The sequence below is a fragment of the Ailuropoda melanoleuca genome, chromosome 15 (genome assembly GCF_002007445.2).
Source record: "Ailuropoda melanoleuca isolate Jingjing chromosome 15, ASM200744v2, whole genome shotgun sequence".
Lineage (NCBI taxonomy): Eukaryota > Metazoa > Chordata > Mammalia > Carnivora > Ursidae > Ailuropoda > Ailuropoda melanoleuca.
Window position 1 is genome coordinate 34,653,431 of NC_048232.1, and position 12,612 is coordinate 34,666,042.

The window sequence follows — 12,612 nt, forward strand, 5'->3', positions numbered from 1 at the left end:
AGGTGCATGAATTGAGTCTGGGTGTCTGCACACTGACCCTTTGGTGCCCCTTTCTCCATGCCAACAGCATTGCAGACACAATTAAAAATGGCTTTCACTTGTGTGTTCACCAGCCCTCACCCCAGCTCCAGAGTCACCAGTTCTCTCCATGGGGGGTGGGGCTGGAGCCCATGCACAGAGTCCTGGATCCAGAGATGGGGGAGAGGGGCACAACCCTGGGAATACACATTGGGGGCTTCCCCACCCCCTCAGTCCCAAGGAGATGAGAGGAGGGTATTTCCACTTCAGGTTCTTAGAGTCCCCATGGGCTCTTTGGCATTTGGAAAGTGACCCCCCCCCACTTCCTGCCCCATGAGAAGGGGGTGGGGGAGGACTTGGCACTGGCTGTGGGATGAGTTATGGCCCCATCAAGTCCCTGGGCACTCACAGAAAGGAGGAGTGTCACCAGGACAAGCCCCTATTTGGGAATCAGATTCTGAAGGGGATCAGAGACAGTCAGTGGAGTGGTCACTGGGTGGTAGGGTTTGCTAGAGATTCCTGGAGTTTTCTAGAAATTCCTGGCAGGGACAAGGAGGCAGGCCCAGCCTGACAGTTTGAAGGCCCCGAATGTCCATCATTCTGAGGTCATGCACTGCAGCCGGTGTTTGAAGAAGAGTAGGCGGTGTTTGGCCACCTGACTTTCATCCAGTGATCCTGGGTAACGGTAGCGGGCATAAGTCTCTGTCCCCACATCCCTTGATGTCCAAGGCAGCTTCAACTTAGATGCGTGATCCACAACGACGTCTGAGCAGGAGCCCACTCGAAGGGAACCAAGCCCATCCAGGAAGAATTCTGGGGTGGGGGGAGGGAAGGGAGTACGCAATGAAGGGTCTGAAGGGTGTAGAAGGCCAACCCTTCAGGGAGAACTGAGATCTGGGGTACGGAGGTTGCACAGGCAAGGGCCCCGTTTCTGAGGGCCTTGGGCTAGTAATTAATTCCTTGGGGTTTTAATTTCACTCTTCTGTAAAATAGAGTCAACATACTTTCCTGGTGCTTTGATAACGTATCCCAACCCTCTTCCCAGCACACCCCCAAAGGTTCAATAGATGCTGCATGGGCTGCTCCAGGAGTGTGTTGGGAACCAGGGGAAGCGGCTGGGAATGGAGTAAAGGTGGCCGTGACAGTGGTGGGGAGGTTAAAGGTGGCCCCAAGGGGCTATGCTGGGCGTGGAGGTTTAAATGGTGTGCGGGCCGGGAGGGTGGGAGCTCTGTCTCTTGCCAGGGCGCAGATCTTGGTAAACCTTCGCAGAACTGCCCCCAAGGGCCCCGGGTGCCAGCCGTTGGCTCCGCGGGGTGGGTGTAGTAGTAGCTGGTGCCCCTGGAGCCTCGCCCGGCGCCCCGCGGGGTCCCTGCTGGGCCAGGCCGGGAGGGGGCGCCACTCACCCAGATGCGCCACGCGGCTGAGGCGCGGGTCGAAACCGACCTCGCGGACCTTGTCTGTGCGCGCCAGGAAGAAGTTGACCACGCCGTCCGTGACCACGCAGCCTGGAAAGCCGACCAGCTCGTGGTGGAAGCCGCGCTTCTGCCGGAGGCAGTTCCCGCGGCCTGGCGCGCCAGGCTCCACGCTCAGCAGCTGCCGGTAGGTGGTGGCGAAGCCGGAGATCTCCCGCACCGCGCCGCCGACCTGCGGGGAGTGGGAGGATGGCTCCAGGCGGGACGGGGACTGCCGGGGAGGGGGGTGGCGGCTAGATCTGTGCTCCCCCTCCCCGGGGCGGTTCCCCTGCCCCCGTCCCCGTCCGCTCCACCCCTGCAGGACCGGACGGTCCCCAGGCTCCGGCCGGCCGCGTCGTCCTCTGTCCGTCCCAGGGCCGTCCGCTCTAGCCCAGGTCTCCCCCGCCGATGCGTCAGCCTGCTGGCCCCTCCTTCTCCCACTCGGCATCCTGCAGGTCCTCCCCTACCAGGTCCAGGGGCGTCCGCTCCAGCACGTCCACAAGCCTCTCCAGCCGCGTCCGCGCCGTGAAGACGAAGTCGTCGTCCACCCACAGGACATACTTGGTGGTTACTTGGGATACGGCCAGGTTCCGGCCTGCGAACCAGCCCTGGGGGAGGGTATATACGGTTAGTGAGGCTGTAGTAATAGGACGTAACCCCTCTGCCCCCTTCCCTTCAGTGCCCACGAATGGCTCAGAGTTTCCCACTGCTAGCGGTTCTGAGTCAGTGCTCTGGGAGAAGGTGTTAGAAAGCGTTTAACTTATGCGTGCACTCATTCATTCATTCATTCATTCATCACCTATTTATTGAGTGCTCCCTAGGTGCTCAGCACATTCTAAGAATGCAGTGCGAATAAGACAGGCACGATTCCTGCTCCCACGGAGCTGACGTTCCAGGAATTGCCATGCTTAACAGGCACCCCAGTAATTCTGGAATTACTGGTAGATAGCCCTGGAACCACTACTCCGGAGACTTCAGACGGAGGGCGCGCCTCTCTCCGGCGCCCTCTGGCGCGCGGTTCAGCCTCGCCCGCTGCGCACCTTGCCGAAAGGCATGAGATAGTGCTCGATGTGGGGGCCGCTAATGCTCTCTGGCTTGTCGCTGTCGTCGGCGATGACCACGGTGACCGTTGGGTAGAAGCGGCGGATGCTGGCGATGAGTGCCCGTAGCCGATTGTAACGCAGGAAGGTCTTAGTAGCGATGGTGACCAGGGCGCTGATGTTGTACTGGGCTGGGAGTGAGGGGTAGTTAGGTGCAGAGAAGGAGAGTGGGAAGTGAGGAGCAGGAAGGAGTCTTCTCCCAGGGGCTCCCTCTTTCAACTTCCCCCCACCAGACCTGGATTTAGGTCCCCGCTGGCACCAGCCTCACCTCCCTGGGGTAGAGACCCAGATGGGTACAGCCGAGGGTTGGGGGGGTGTCTTATGCGGATGGTAAAGGCAGCCTCATGTCCCTCCGTGGAGAACCGGACTGGGAAGAAAGGACACAAGCCTTGGTCCTTAAGACTGGGATAACATTCCCTTTTCAGTAAATCAATAATTACGTGCCTACTCTTTCTGGACCCTGGTGGACAAGAATGCAGAGTTTTTACCGCCATGGCACTAACATTCTAATGGGTGGGGAAAGAAAAGAAAATATTTAATTTAGAGAGATTTAATTAAAAGCTAACATTTATTGAGCATTTACTATGTGGCAGGTACTTTTTCAGTTACCTTAAATATAGGAACTCATGTAATCTTCACAAGCCCTATTAAGTAGATTCCTACTACAGAAAAAGGCAGAGAGAAATTAAATAACTTGTCTCTATTGACACAACTCTTAAGCAACAACACTGAGATAGGAACCTAGTCAGTCTGGTTCCAGGCTAAGTAAATAAAATTCAGATACTGGTAAGCATTGAATAGAAAATAAAACAAGCAATGTGATAGTGAAGAGGAGACATCTGAGCTGAGATCCAAATGACAAGAAGGAGCCAGCTGTGCAAAACTCTGGAGGAAGAGCATTCTAGGGAGAGGGAACAGCAAGCTTGAAGGCCCCAAAGTGGGTTTGGTGTAGCAAGCCTTGGAGAGAAGCAGGAGAGCTTGTGTCGTGCCTCTTTTGCTAGAGGAGAAATGGGACCTCTGGGAGATAAAGCCCCTCGCCCTCCAGTAAGTGGGGGGTTGGGAATAGAGCTTGAGTCTTCTGGCTCCTGGGGCAGGTCACTTCCTGGGGCCCCCACAGTTGGCCTGAAGGGGAGACACACCCAAAGCTCGGGTTTCCCTTTGGCCTACTCTGGCCCCAGATGAACAAAGGCCCCTTCTCTCCCTCCCTGGTCCCACTGGCCTCACTGAAATGCCCATTGTGTGACTGGGCAGCTCTGGCCATTGCCCGAGTGTCTCCCACACCCTCTGCCATCTGCCCACTCCAGCCTTTCCGGGCTCTCTGTTCACCCTGCCTGCCCCTGCCTCTGCCTGGGCTTCACACCTGTGTCTGCTGTGTTTGCCTGGTAGCTTCGGCTGCTGTAAGTGACCAGTTGAAGCTGCCGGTTGAGTTGGTCCAGCCCTGGGCTGGCGAGGGTGAGATCTGGCTGCCCCTCTCCAGTGAGAGTCACTCCAGTCACTTCCCCTGCCACGTCCCAGGTGCCCAAGGAGGCAGTCAGGTTCACCTGGGAGAGGGGGTTGGATGGAGAGTACAAGGTTAGGCTTCTTGCCTCCCTGATTCCTCTGTCCCTCCTTTGGCAGCCAGGTCTCCCTCCAGCATCGTCAGTGCCCACCTGGCCCTCCCAGCCTCGTTTCCTCTTACCTGGTAAAGCTCCTGACCAGCAGCTGCCTGCAGGCTCAGCCCTGGGAGGAAGGAGAGGGAGTCAGAATCACAGACAGCCTTGAACTCTTCTTCACGTTCTCTTCTCTCTTTCACCACACAACATGGACCTTCTCACCCATCCCTCTTTGTTGAGGCCACAGCAGGGCACATGTTGGGACACAGCCTAAAGTAACTGATTTTTTACTCCTTCCCATCAAAGCAATAGCTCTTTATGGCCTGTCCCCCACCTAGCCACTTAATCTTTGGTCAGTCAGCCAAGAAGAGATTCTTTCCCCCAAACCTCTCCTGTTGCAGTCTTCTGCAATTCCTGACAACCCTAGAGTCCCTTCTGTCCTCACCTCCCACCTCACGAGCCCCCTTCTGATCTCAAGTCCCCCTTTCATCAGAAGTTCCCCAATTCTCATTCCAATCTTCCTTCTTTCTTCCTCACCCAACCTTGAGCTCCACCACTCCCATAGTGGCTTAGGTCATCTCCTAGGCCCATTCTCCCCACCTGGCACCAAGATGCTCCGGAGGGGCTGGACCTCCACACCCTGCAGGGGGTACTGAAGAGGGGAGTTGGCAGGGGCTATGAGCAGCTGGTCAGCAGCGGATTGGCTCCTGGCAGTGGAGGACAGTGAAGGAATCAGGGGCAGAGGAGCTTGCTCCTTCCGGTCACACCCTCCCTCCAGGCCTCCCACTGCAAAGACACGCCCTCCTTTCAAGATGGTACCTTGAAAGGAAGGCCTGGAACTCCTGCTCCCTGGAGGCAGAGGCAGCCCTCAGCTCCTCCGGGTCAAAGGCCTTGGTGAGATCAATGGCTCGGACCTGCCTCTGGAATGGGAGGTAAAAGCTCCCTCCACTGGACTCACAACTACAGTTGTTCCCAGAGAGCAGCCTGGAGGGGGGACGAAGGGTCATCAGAGCCCAGCCATACAACTCCATTCACCCCACAAAACATTTACACAGTGCACCACACCTTGGCCTTTCAACCCTGCCCACCCAATGTCTGTCCCCTTAGATATTGCTCCTCAAATAGTCCCAGGAGGAGAGACCACCAATGGAATGACTCAGCCCTAAATCTGGATTTTACAGAGATATAGAACAGGGCCAATTGCTAGAATTTCAGAATTGCCTACCCACCATTCAGGACCCCACCTGGACTCTCCTTTTATGTGGAATCATCAGGACATCAGGAAGTCTTCCAGGGCCCTCCTCTGCCTGAACACCCTCCCCTCCCCATCACGATGACAAGGTTCAGGGAGGACAGATTTTTTTTTCCCCCCAGCCCAAGACTCAGAAGTTCCCCCCTACCCCCCACCCCCCAACTAGTCAGGAGAACCCGGAGATCAGAGCTCTGCAGGGCAGGAAACAAAAGCTCCCCATGCCACCCCCAGCGAGTGCCTCTGCCCCCACCACTCCTGGCACTCACCCCACCACATGCTCCTTGATCCTGACCGGGATGTGTGCATAGCGGGGTTCGGGCGCAAGGTCTGGCAGTTCTGGTCTGGGGGGGCCTTGCAGGGGCGCCCACAGCGCAAGGGGTGGCCGGAGGCCCGGCGCATCCCGAGTGCTCACGTACAGGAGCCCCAGCGAGGCGCAGGCGAGCAGCAGGACCAGCACACACAGGGCCCGGCGGCCCAGCCGCATCCTGGTGGGCGGTAGGGGTGGGAGGGTGAGAAAGGTGCGGAGGGGAGGCGTGGGCTGGGACCCTCTAGCCGGGCGGTTCTGGAGGCTCCCGTCAGCTCCCCGGGACGCTCTCCACATCTAGGCGCGCTAGCATTTGCACAGCGAATCGTTCCCCCGGCCCTCCCCCCTTCACTCCCCCGGCCTCGGGTCTCCCGGCTTCCTTTCTTCTCTCCTTCTCCCGCATCTCGGTTTCCTCTCACGCCCGAGGCCCGGCATGTTGATGCAAGAGACCGCTGGATGCGGTGCTTTCCTCGCGGCCGCGAATCAGTAGGAGTGCACTGCTTTCTTAGGGCAGCGTACTTCCCCAATCCCGCCGCCCCCCCGGCCCGCGTGAACCCACCCCTCGGTCCGAGCATCACCTGGCCCCCGGTGGGCTGCACAGGGCGGCTTCACACCTTGCCTGTCATGAAAAATGCAGAATCACGCCCGCGCTGTTGCGTGCTCCGGCGGAGGTGACCGCGCGAGTGGCCTCGGGAAGCTGTGCGGGGGACCGGGGGGGACCCGCGAGCGCTCCGCCTCCCGCTTTCAGCTCGGCCCCTCATCCCGGCGGGGCACTGACCTGTCTAACGCTCTAAGGCCGCCACAAGATTTCCGTCCGGGCTGCTCCAGGCTCTCAGCCCCGGCCTGGGGGTCTTCATGGGGGTGGAGGCGGCCTGATCCGGGAGCCGGGCGTGAGCCTGTGTAGTGGGGATCCTCCTGCCTCCCGGGCTCGCCCAACCCCTCCCGCCTTCGGACGCTCCGGGCTTTGTAGACCGCGGCGCCGGGTGGTTCTGGGCGTTTCCTGCAGGGGGGTGGGGGGGTGGAGAACAGAGTTGAGAAACCGTGCATCCCAGCCCCAGAAACAAAGCCGGGGCTCCCTGGCACCGTGTCCCACTTGCCGGGAGGCGAGGGCTCAGGCCGCCGCCCGGTTGTTCAGATCGCGGCGCCGCGCGGCTCGGCTCCCGGGCTCGTTGCTGCGGAGGCTCCAGCTACGCGCGGGGAATGCAAGCGCCCGGGCGCCTTCTGGTGGGCGCAGAGGACATTGCGGGGGCGCCTCGAGAAGGTCCTTCACCCGACCCTCCCAGCCCTTCGCCTGCAAACCTGGCGTCTCAAGGGCCTGCCCCAGCCCCATTCTATTCCCTAGTCATACGGAGCCTCCCTCTCATCGAGGCTGTACACAAGGATAGGAAATAAGCGCTTTGGGAAGCGATGGGGCGGGGGCGCCCTATAACCCCATTCCAAGGAAGGTTTGGGTAGTTAGGGTGAGATAAAAGAAACCAGATTAGATCTTGGAAGATAAAGATTTTGCTTGGCTAGCAAAGACAGGTTCACACCCTCCCTCCCATCCTCGCCTTCCCCGCGGCACCCCCACCCCAATCATCTAACAAACCCTCGAGAAGTAATCCAAAGGCCTGCTTAATTCTGCGTGCAAGCCTTAGACCCACAGACTCCCTTCCCTACGGCAGGATTCAGGACACTACCCAAAGTCCTGTGGTTCCATGGTTCTAATATAAACGTATCAAAATCGAATAGGGAAAACAAGACACAATAAGAAATGTGGAACGTAATGAGAACGCGGCGGGGGTGGGGTGGGGAGGATAGATAGTTGAATGAATTGTATGCAAAGAATTGAGTAATCAAATGAGGGGAAAATGGGATTCTCACTCTCTTTACACCAAAATAAATTCCAGATCTATCAAATATTTTAATATTAAAAACAAAACCAGAGAAGTAGTAAAGGAAATCATGGAGTTTTTCTGTTTTGTTTTGCTTTTTTAGTGTCTTGGAGTGGGGGAAGAGATCTCTAAGCAAGATATAAAGGGAATAGTAATAAACTTGCCTATATAAAAACCACGAGTGAAGGAATTTCTGTAAATAAACTTAAGAGATAAACGATAAACTGAAAAGAATCTTTCTAACATGTAAGACAGATAAAGGTCTATTTTCCTCAAGAGCTCTAAAACATCAATAAGAAAAAATGTTCAACTACCCCCAAATGGACAAAAATCATGTTCAGGCAGTGGACGGAAAAAATGAAAATAGCTTTTAAATATGCAAGTATACCTGACCTTATTCATAATAAATTAAATGCAAATTAGAGCAACAGTGAAATTTTTTATTTTGATTTTTTACTTTTTAAAAGATTTTATTTATTTATTTGAGAGAGAGGGAGAGAGCACAGGCAGGGGAGGGCCAAAGGGAGAGGGAGAAGCAGACTCCCTGCTGAGCAGGGAGTCCAATGCGATGAGGGGCTCAATCCCAGCACTTTGGGGTCATGACCTGAGCCAAAGGCAGACGCTTCAACAACTGAGCCACCCAGGTGCCCCCAAAGTGAAAATTTTAAAACAAAATTATTGCAATATTATTGACTGTATTCCCTATGTTGTACTTTTTATCCCCCTGAGTTATTTATTACTGGAAGTTTATATACCTCTTAATCCTTTTCACCTATTTCACCTATCCCCCCCCCCCCCCCCCCCCCCCCCCCCCCCCCCCCGCCCCCTGAAATGTTTTTTGATTACCAAATTAGTGAAGGTCAAGCAGTTTGCTAACACATTGTATAGTCAAGTATGTGGAGAAACAGCCCCTGGATACACTGTTGTGAGTGTAAGTTGATACAATTTAGGAGAGCAATGGGCAAATCTATTAACATTTAAAATGTTAATCATATAAATTGCAAATAGTAATCATTTAAAATTTTAAAGATATGGCTCCGTCAGACTGTGGGGTACTGGGTTAAACTACATCTACTGATACTGAATGATTTCCGAAGTTGCGAAGCAAAGGAAAGCAGATTCAGAACAGCATATACAATTGGCTCCCATGTGTGGGTTTTAGCTTCTGGGCTTGGCCAAAGCCTGGAAAGGACGTGCTGCTGTAACAGAGACCTAAAAATGTGGGAATGGCTTTGGAACTGGGTCTTGGCAGAAGCAGGAGGGAACGTGAGGAGTGTCAGTGAAGATCAAGAAATACTGAAGAGCTTGTTAGAAGCCGGATGGCCTTTAAGGATGTTGTAGTTTCAGGGAAGCGGGGAAAGTAAGGGAACTGAAGGAAAGGAGGTCTTGCTATGTTTGGCAATCCTGGCACCTGCGGTGGGGTGGGAGGTAGAAACTTCACCAAATGAACTGAGGGTCTCACTGAGTAAGGTTTCCAAGCAGAATGTTGAAGGTGCCATCTGGTTTCTTCTTGCTGCTTAGAGTAAAAATGAAAAGCAAGCGATAAGCTAATGGAAGGCACATTGGACAGGAAAGAGCTGGGGGTTGCTGGCTTTGACGATGCGTAGCCTCTCTAAGGACCAATGATCCTAAGATCCAAAAAAGGCTTTCAGGCAAAGATCATATGTAGGGAACCCTCAAGAAAACAGGATCTGAAAATGATGCCAAGGATGTGAATACAAATCCTTTGTTAAGAAAGATCTAAGGCAGGTCCTTAGCGAGTGGGTTCAGTCTGACAATAGGAGCTCTAAGAAAGCGTTGTCTGTCAGCAGTCTATGCAGAAGCCCACAGTAGATAAGGGCTTATATCAGTAATATTTGTGGCTATGGCTTTCATTTAATTAATGGTTAACTTCAGTAAGATTCATAGGAGACCCATAAATATTTTAAGAGAACTGTTTGCAGAATTTTATTGGTGATATGCTAATTCTCTAATCATTCTGATAGAATACATGTTTACTGCTTCAAGTTCCTGAATTTGTGGTAATGTATTACATTGCAATCAATAACTAATATAGAATATTGTATAGCACTGAGAGTAAATGGTCTACGGACCATACGCAATAACTAATAATGTTGAAAGAAAAAGCCAAACACAGATTATATTCTGTATGATACTATTTATTAAATAGTATGATAACCACTTATTAAATACAGGCAAAACTAACGTATGATATTTGTAGTAAGGATCCTAATTATCTCCGAAGGGGGGAGAATAGTATCTAGAAGGGGCCAAAGGTAATCTGGGTCCTGGTATTATAGTTCTGTTTCTATGTCTGAGTGCTGATTATACAAATGTGTTTAGTTTGCGAAAATACGCTGAGCTGCGTACTAATGATCTGTATACTTTTCTGTATGTATATTATACATGAATACAAAGTTTAAAAACATGTGAGAACAACAATTGTAGTCTGCTTTTGGAAATATTCAGACAGGATTTTCTTCGGGGTACCTGGGTGGCTCAGTTGGTTAAGTGTCTGACTCTTGAGTTTGGCTCAGGTCATGATCTCAGGGCTGTGAGATAGAGCCCTGCATTAGGTTCCGTACTGGGCCTGGGTGTGGAGACTGCTCGAGATTCTCTTTCTTCCTTTCCCTCTGCCCCTCCCCTACTCTAAAAAAAGAGGATTTTCTTTAAGCATCACACAAAGTTGCAGTTGGGTAGTTTTTCTGATAGTCACCTTGGGTTCCTCATATAGCTGCAGCCATCTGGCAGCTCAGCTGGCGCTGAATAGCACAAGTTGCCATCACTCCCGATGGGAGGTTGGTACTGGCTCTTGGTCGAACCTCTTGCTTCATGTGGTCTTTTATCCTCCAGATAAGCTAACCTGGGACAGGGCAATCTCAGGGCAGCCAATGGGTAAGAGTGGAAGCTGCCAGGTCTGCCTTGCTTGTAATTCACACAGCATTCTCTCTCTCTCTCCATCTATATTATATAGATATAGATAATACACACATATATAATACATATATAAATATAAAATTATATATTTATAATATCTTATAATATAATTATATTGTGATTATAAATATAAATATATATACTTTATAATATATATTTAGTTATTCATTTGTCAGAGCAAATCATCTGGCTCTCTCAAATTCAACAAGTCCCTAAACTCCCCTTCTTGCTGAATGTGGCTGTAAAGAGTTCGTGACCTTTTTAAATCTACCACTATCACCAACGATCAAATGTTCAAGTCCAGGAGTTGTTGCTTAATTGGATACTTTTAAAAAGGAAGGGTGTCTTAATAAGTGTGTCAACATTACAAGGAGTAATGACTGGAAATGACCGAGCTATGTACACAAACGTGCCTAGAAGTAAACACACCCCAGTAACAATCAACAAAAGACCCAGGTCTTCTAATACCCTTTTGGATGCATTCCCAGTTCTATCCCAGGCTTGAGGCAGGAAACATTAAAGATGAACACGCAATGTCAGAAAGCCATGAAGTACACAAAAACCCCAAAAAACAAAGGAGCATTTTCAAAGGACATACATAGGAGCCAGCTTGAAGGGGCTTCCACCGGATGAATCTGGGAAAGTCTGAGCACTAAAATAATTAAGGATAGGGATGAATGATGCACCAGTGAAAAAATAGAAATCCACGATCCACATTGATTAAATAAATAAATAAATAAATAAATAAATGTAGGAGGAGGGAAAATGCCAACTGATACATCTGAAGAGAAGGATGGAGTGGAAAATAATAATTTTGCAACTATTGTAGTGAAAATTGGATTGGGCAAGAATCATCAAGGAGTGTGATGCTAAAGGTGGGTGGAGTTTACCATTACCGATGAGGGGCGGAACGGTACTCTGTGGTGCGGACAGGTTACCTGGAGAAAGACACGGCATCATCTCTGCAGTTTTCTGGCCGGGATGCAGAACTCGGTCCTAAGTATGAGCAAACACACAAACCCCAAGTATTTTATTTATTTATTTATTTATTTATTTATTTATTTATTTGTTTGTTTGTTTATTTAAAAGATTTTATTTATTTATTTGACAGAGAGAGACAGCCAGCGAGAGAGGGAACACAAGCAAGGGGAAGTGGGAGAGGAAGAAGCAGGCTCACAGCAGAGGAGCCTGATGTGGGGCTCGATCCCAGAACGCTGGGAACATGCCCTGAGCCGAAGGCAAACGCTTAACTGCTGTGCCACCCAGGCACCCCCTCAAGTATTTTAGATACATGAAGGAAACCAGCCAGTATTTTTTTTTTTTTTATGTCAATGTCATGAGAAATAAAGGACAGCTGAAGAACTGTTCCAGGTAAGATGAGACCAAAGCAGCAGCCAAAAGCAACATGTGGTCCCAGATTGCATCCTGTCCTTGAGGGGAAACATAACAGATATTTTGGGGACACCTGGTCCAATTGGATTATGGATGGTAGCTTCAAGTTTGATCTTCATTAAAAGATAAATGGAGGGGCGCCTGGGTGGCACAGCGGTTAAGCGTCTGCCTTCAGCTCAGGGCGTGATCCCGGCGTTATGGGATCGAGCCCCACATCAGGCTCCTCTGCTGTGAGCCTGCTTCTTCCTCTCCCACTCCCCCTGCTTGTGTTCCCTCTCTCGCTGGCTGTCTCTATCTCTGTCAAATAAATAAATAAAATCTTTAAAAAAAAAGATAAATGGAAAGAAAAGATAAATGGTAAACATTAAATATCCTGACGGTGATAACTGGTTCCCTAAGTAAATATCCTTGTTCTTAGAACATGTACGCTGAAGCGTTACGGGATAAAGTGGGAGGGTGTGTGCCATTTACTTTCAAGTTGCTTGGAAAATAAATGATGCAACGTATATGTGTTGTATATATATGGGTACATGTGGTATACATAATATATAATTGTATTTCATTCATTTAATAACTATTCATAACGCTCTTTATCTGAAGCGTGCATCCTATATAGCATATTATACATGAATATACATGTATATACATATACACACACACACACATATTCATAGAGAGAGAGAGAGGGAGGG

General features: G+C 51.0%; 1 protein-coding gene across 1 annotated transcript; it reads right to left on the minus strand.

Annotated features, from left to right (window-relative positions):
* Positions 1-81: 81 nt before the first annotated feature.
* B4GALNT1 (beta-1,4-N-acetyl-galactosaminyltransferase 1) lies at positions 82-11,524 on the minus strand. The gene is made up of 12 exons (XM_034644229.1): positions 11,467-11,524; positions 6,496-6,717; positions 5,680-5,898; positions 4,981-5,145; positions 4,762-4,868; positions 4,248-4,288; positions 3,930-4,110; positions 2,838-2,936; positions 2,510-2,700; positions 1,937-2,077; positions 1,422-1,662; positions 82-831 (listed from the first exon to the last, which is right to left on the minus strand). Exons 3-12 carry the CDS (start codon positions 5,895-5,897, stop codon positions 614-616), a joined length of 1,602 nt encoding a protein of 533 aa, XP_034500120.1. The 5' UTR covers position 5,898; positions 6,496-6,717; positions 11,467-11,524; the 3' UTR covers positions 82-613.
* Between the last annotated feature and the right edge of the window lie 1,088 nt (positions 11,525-12,612).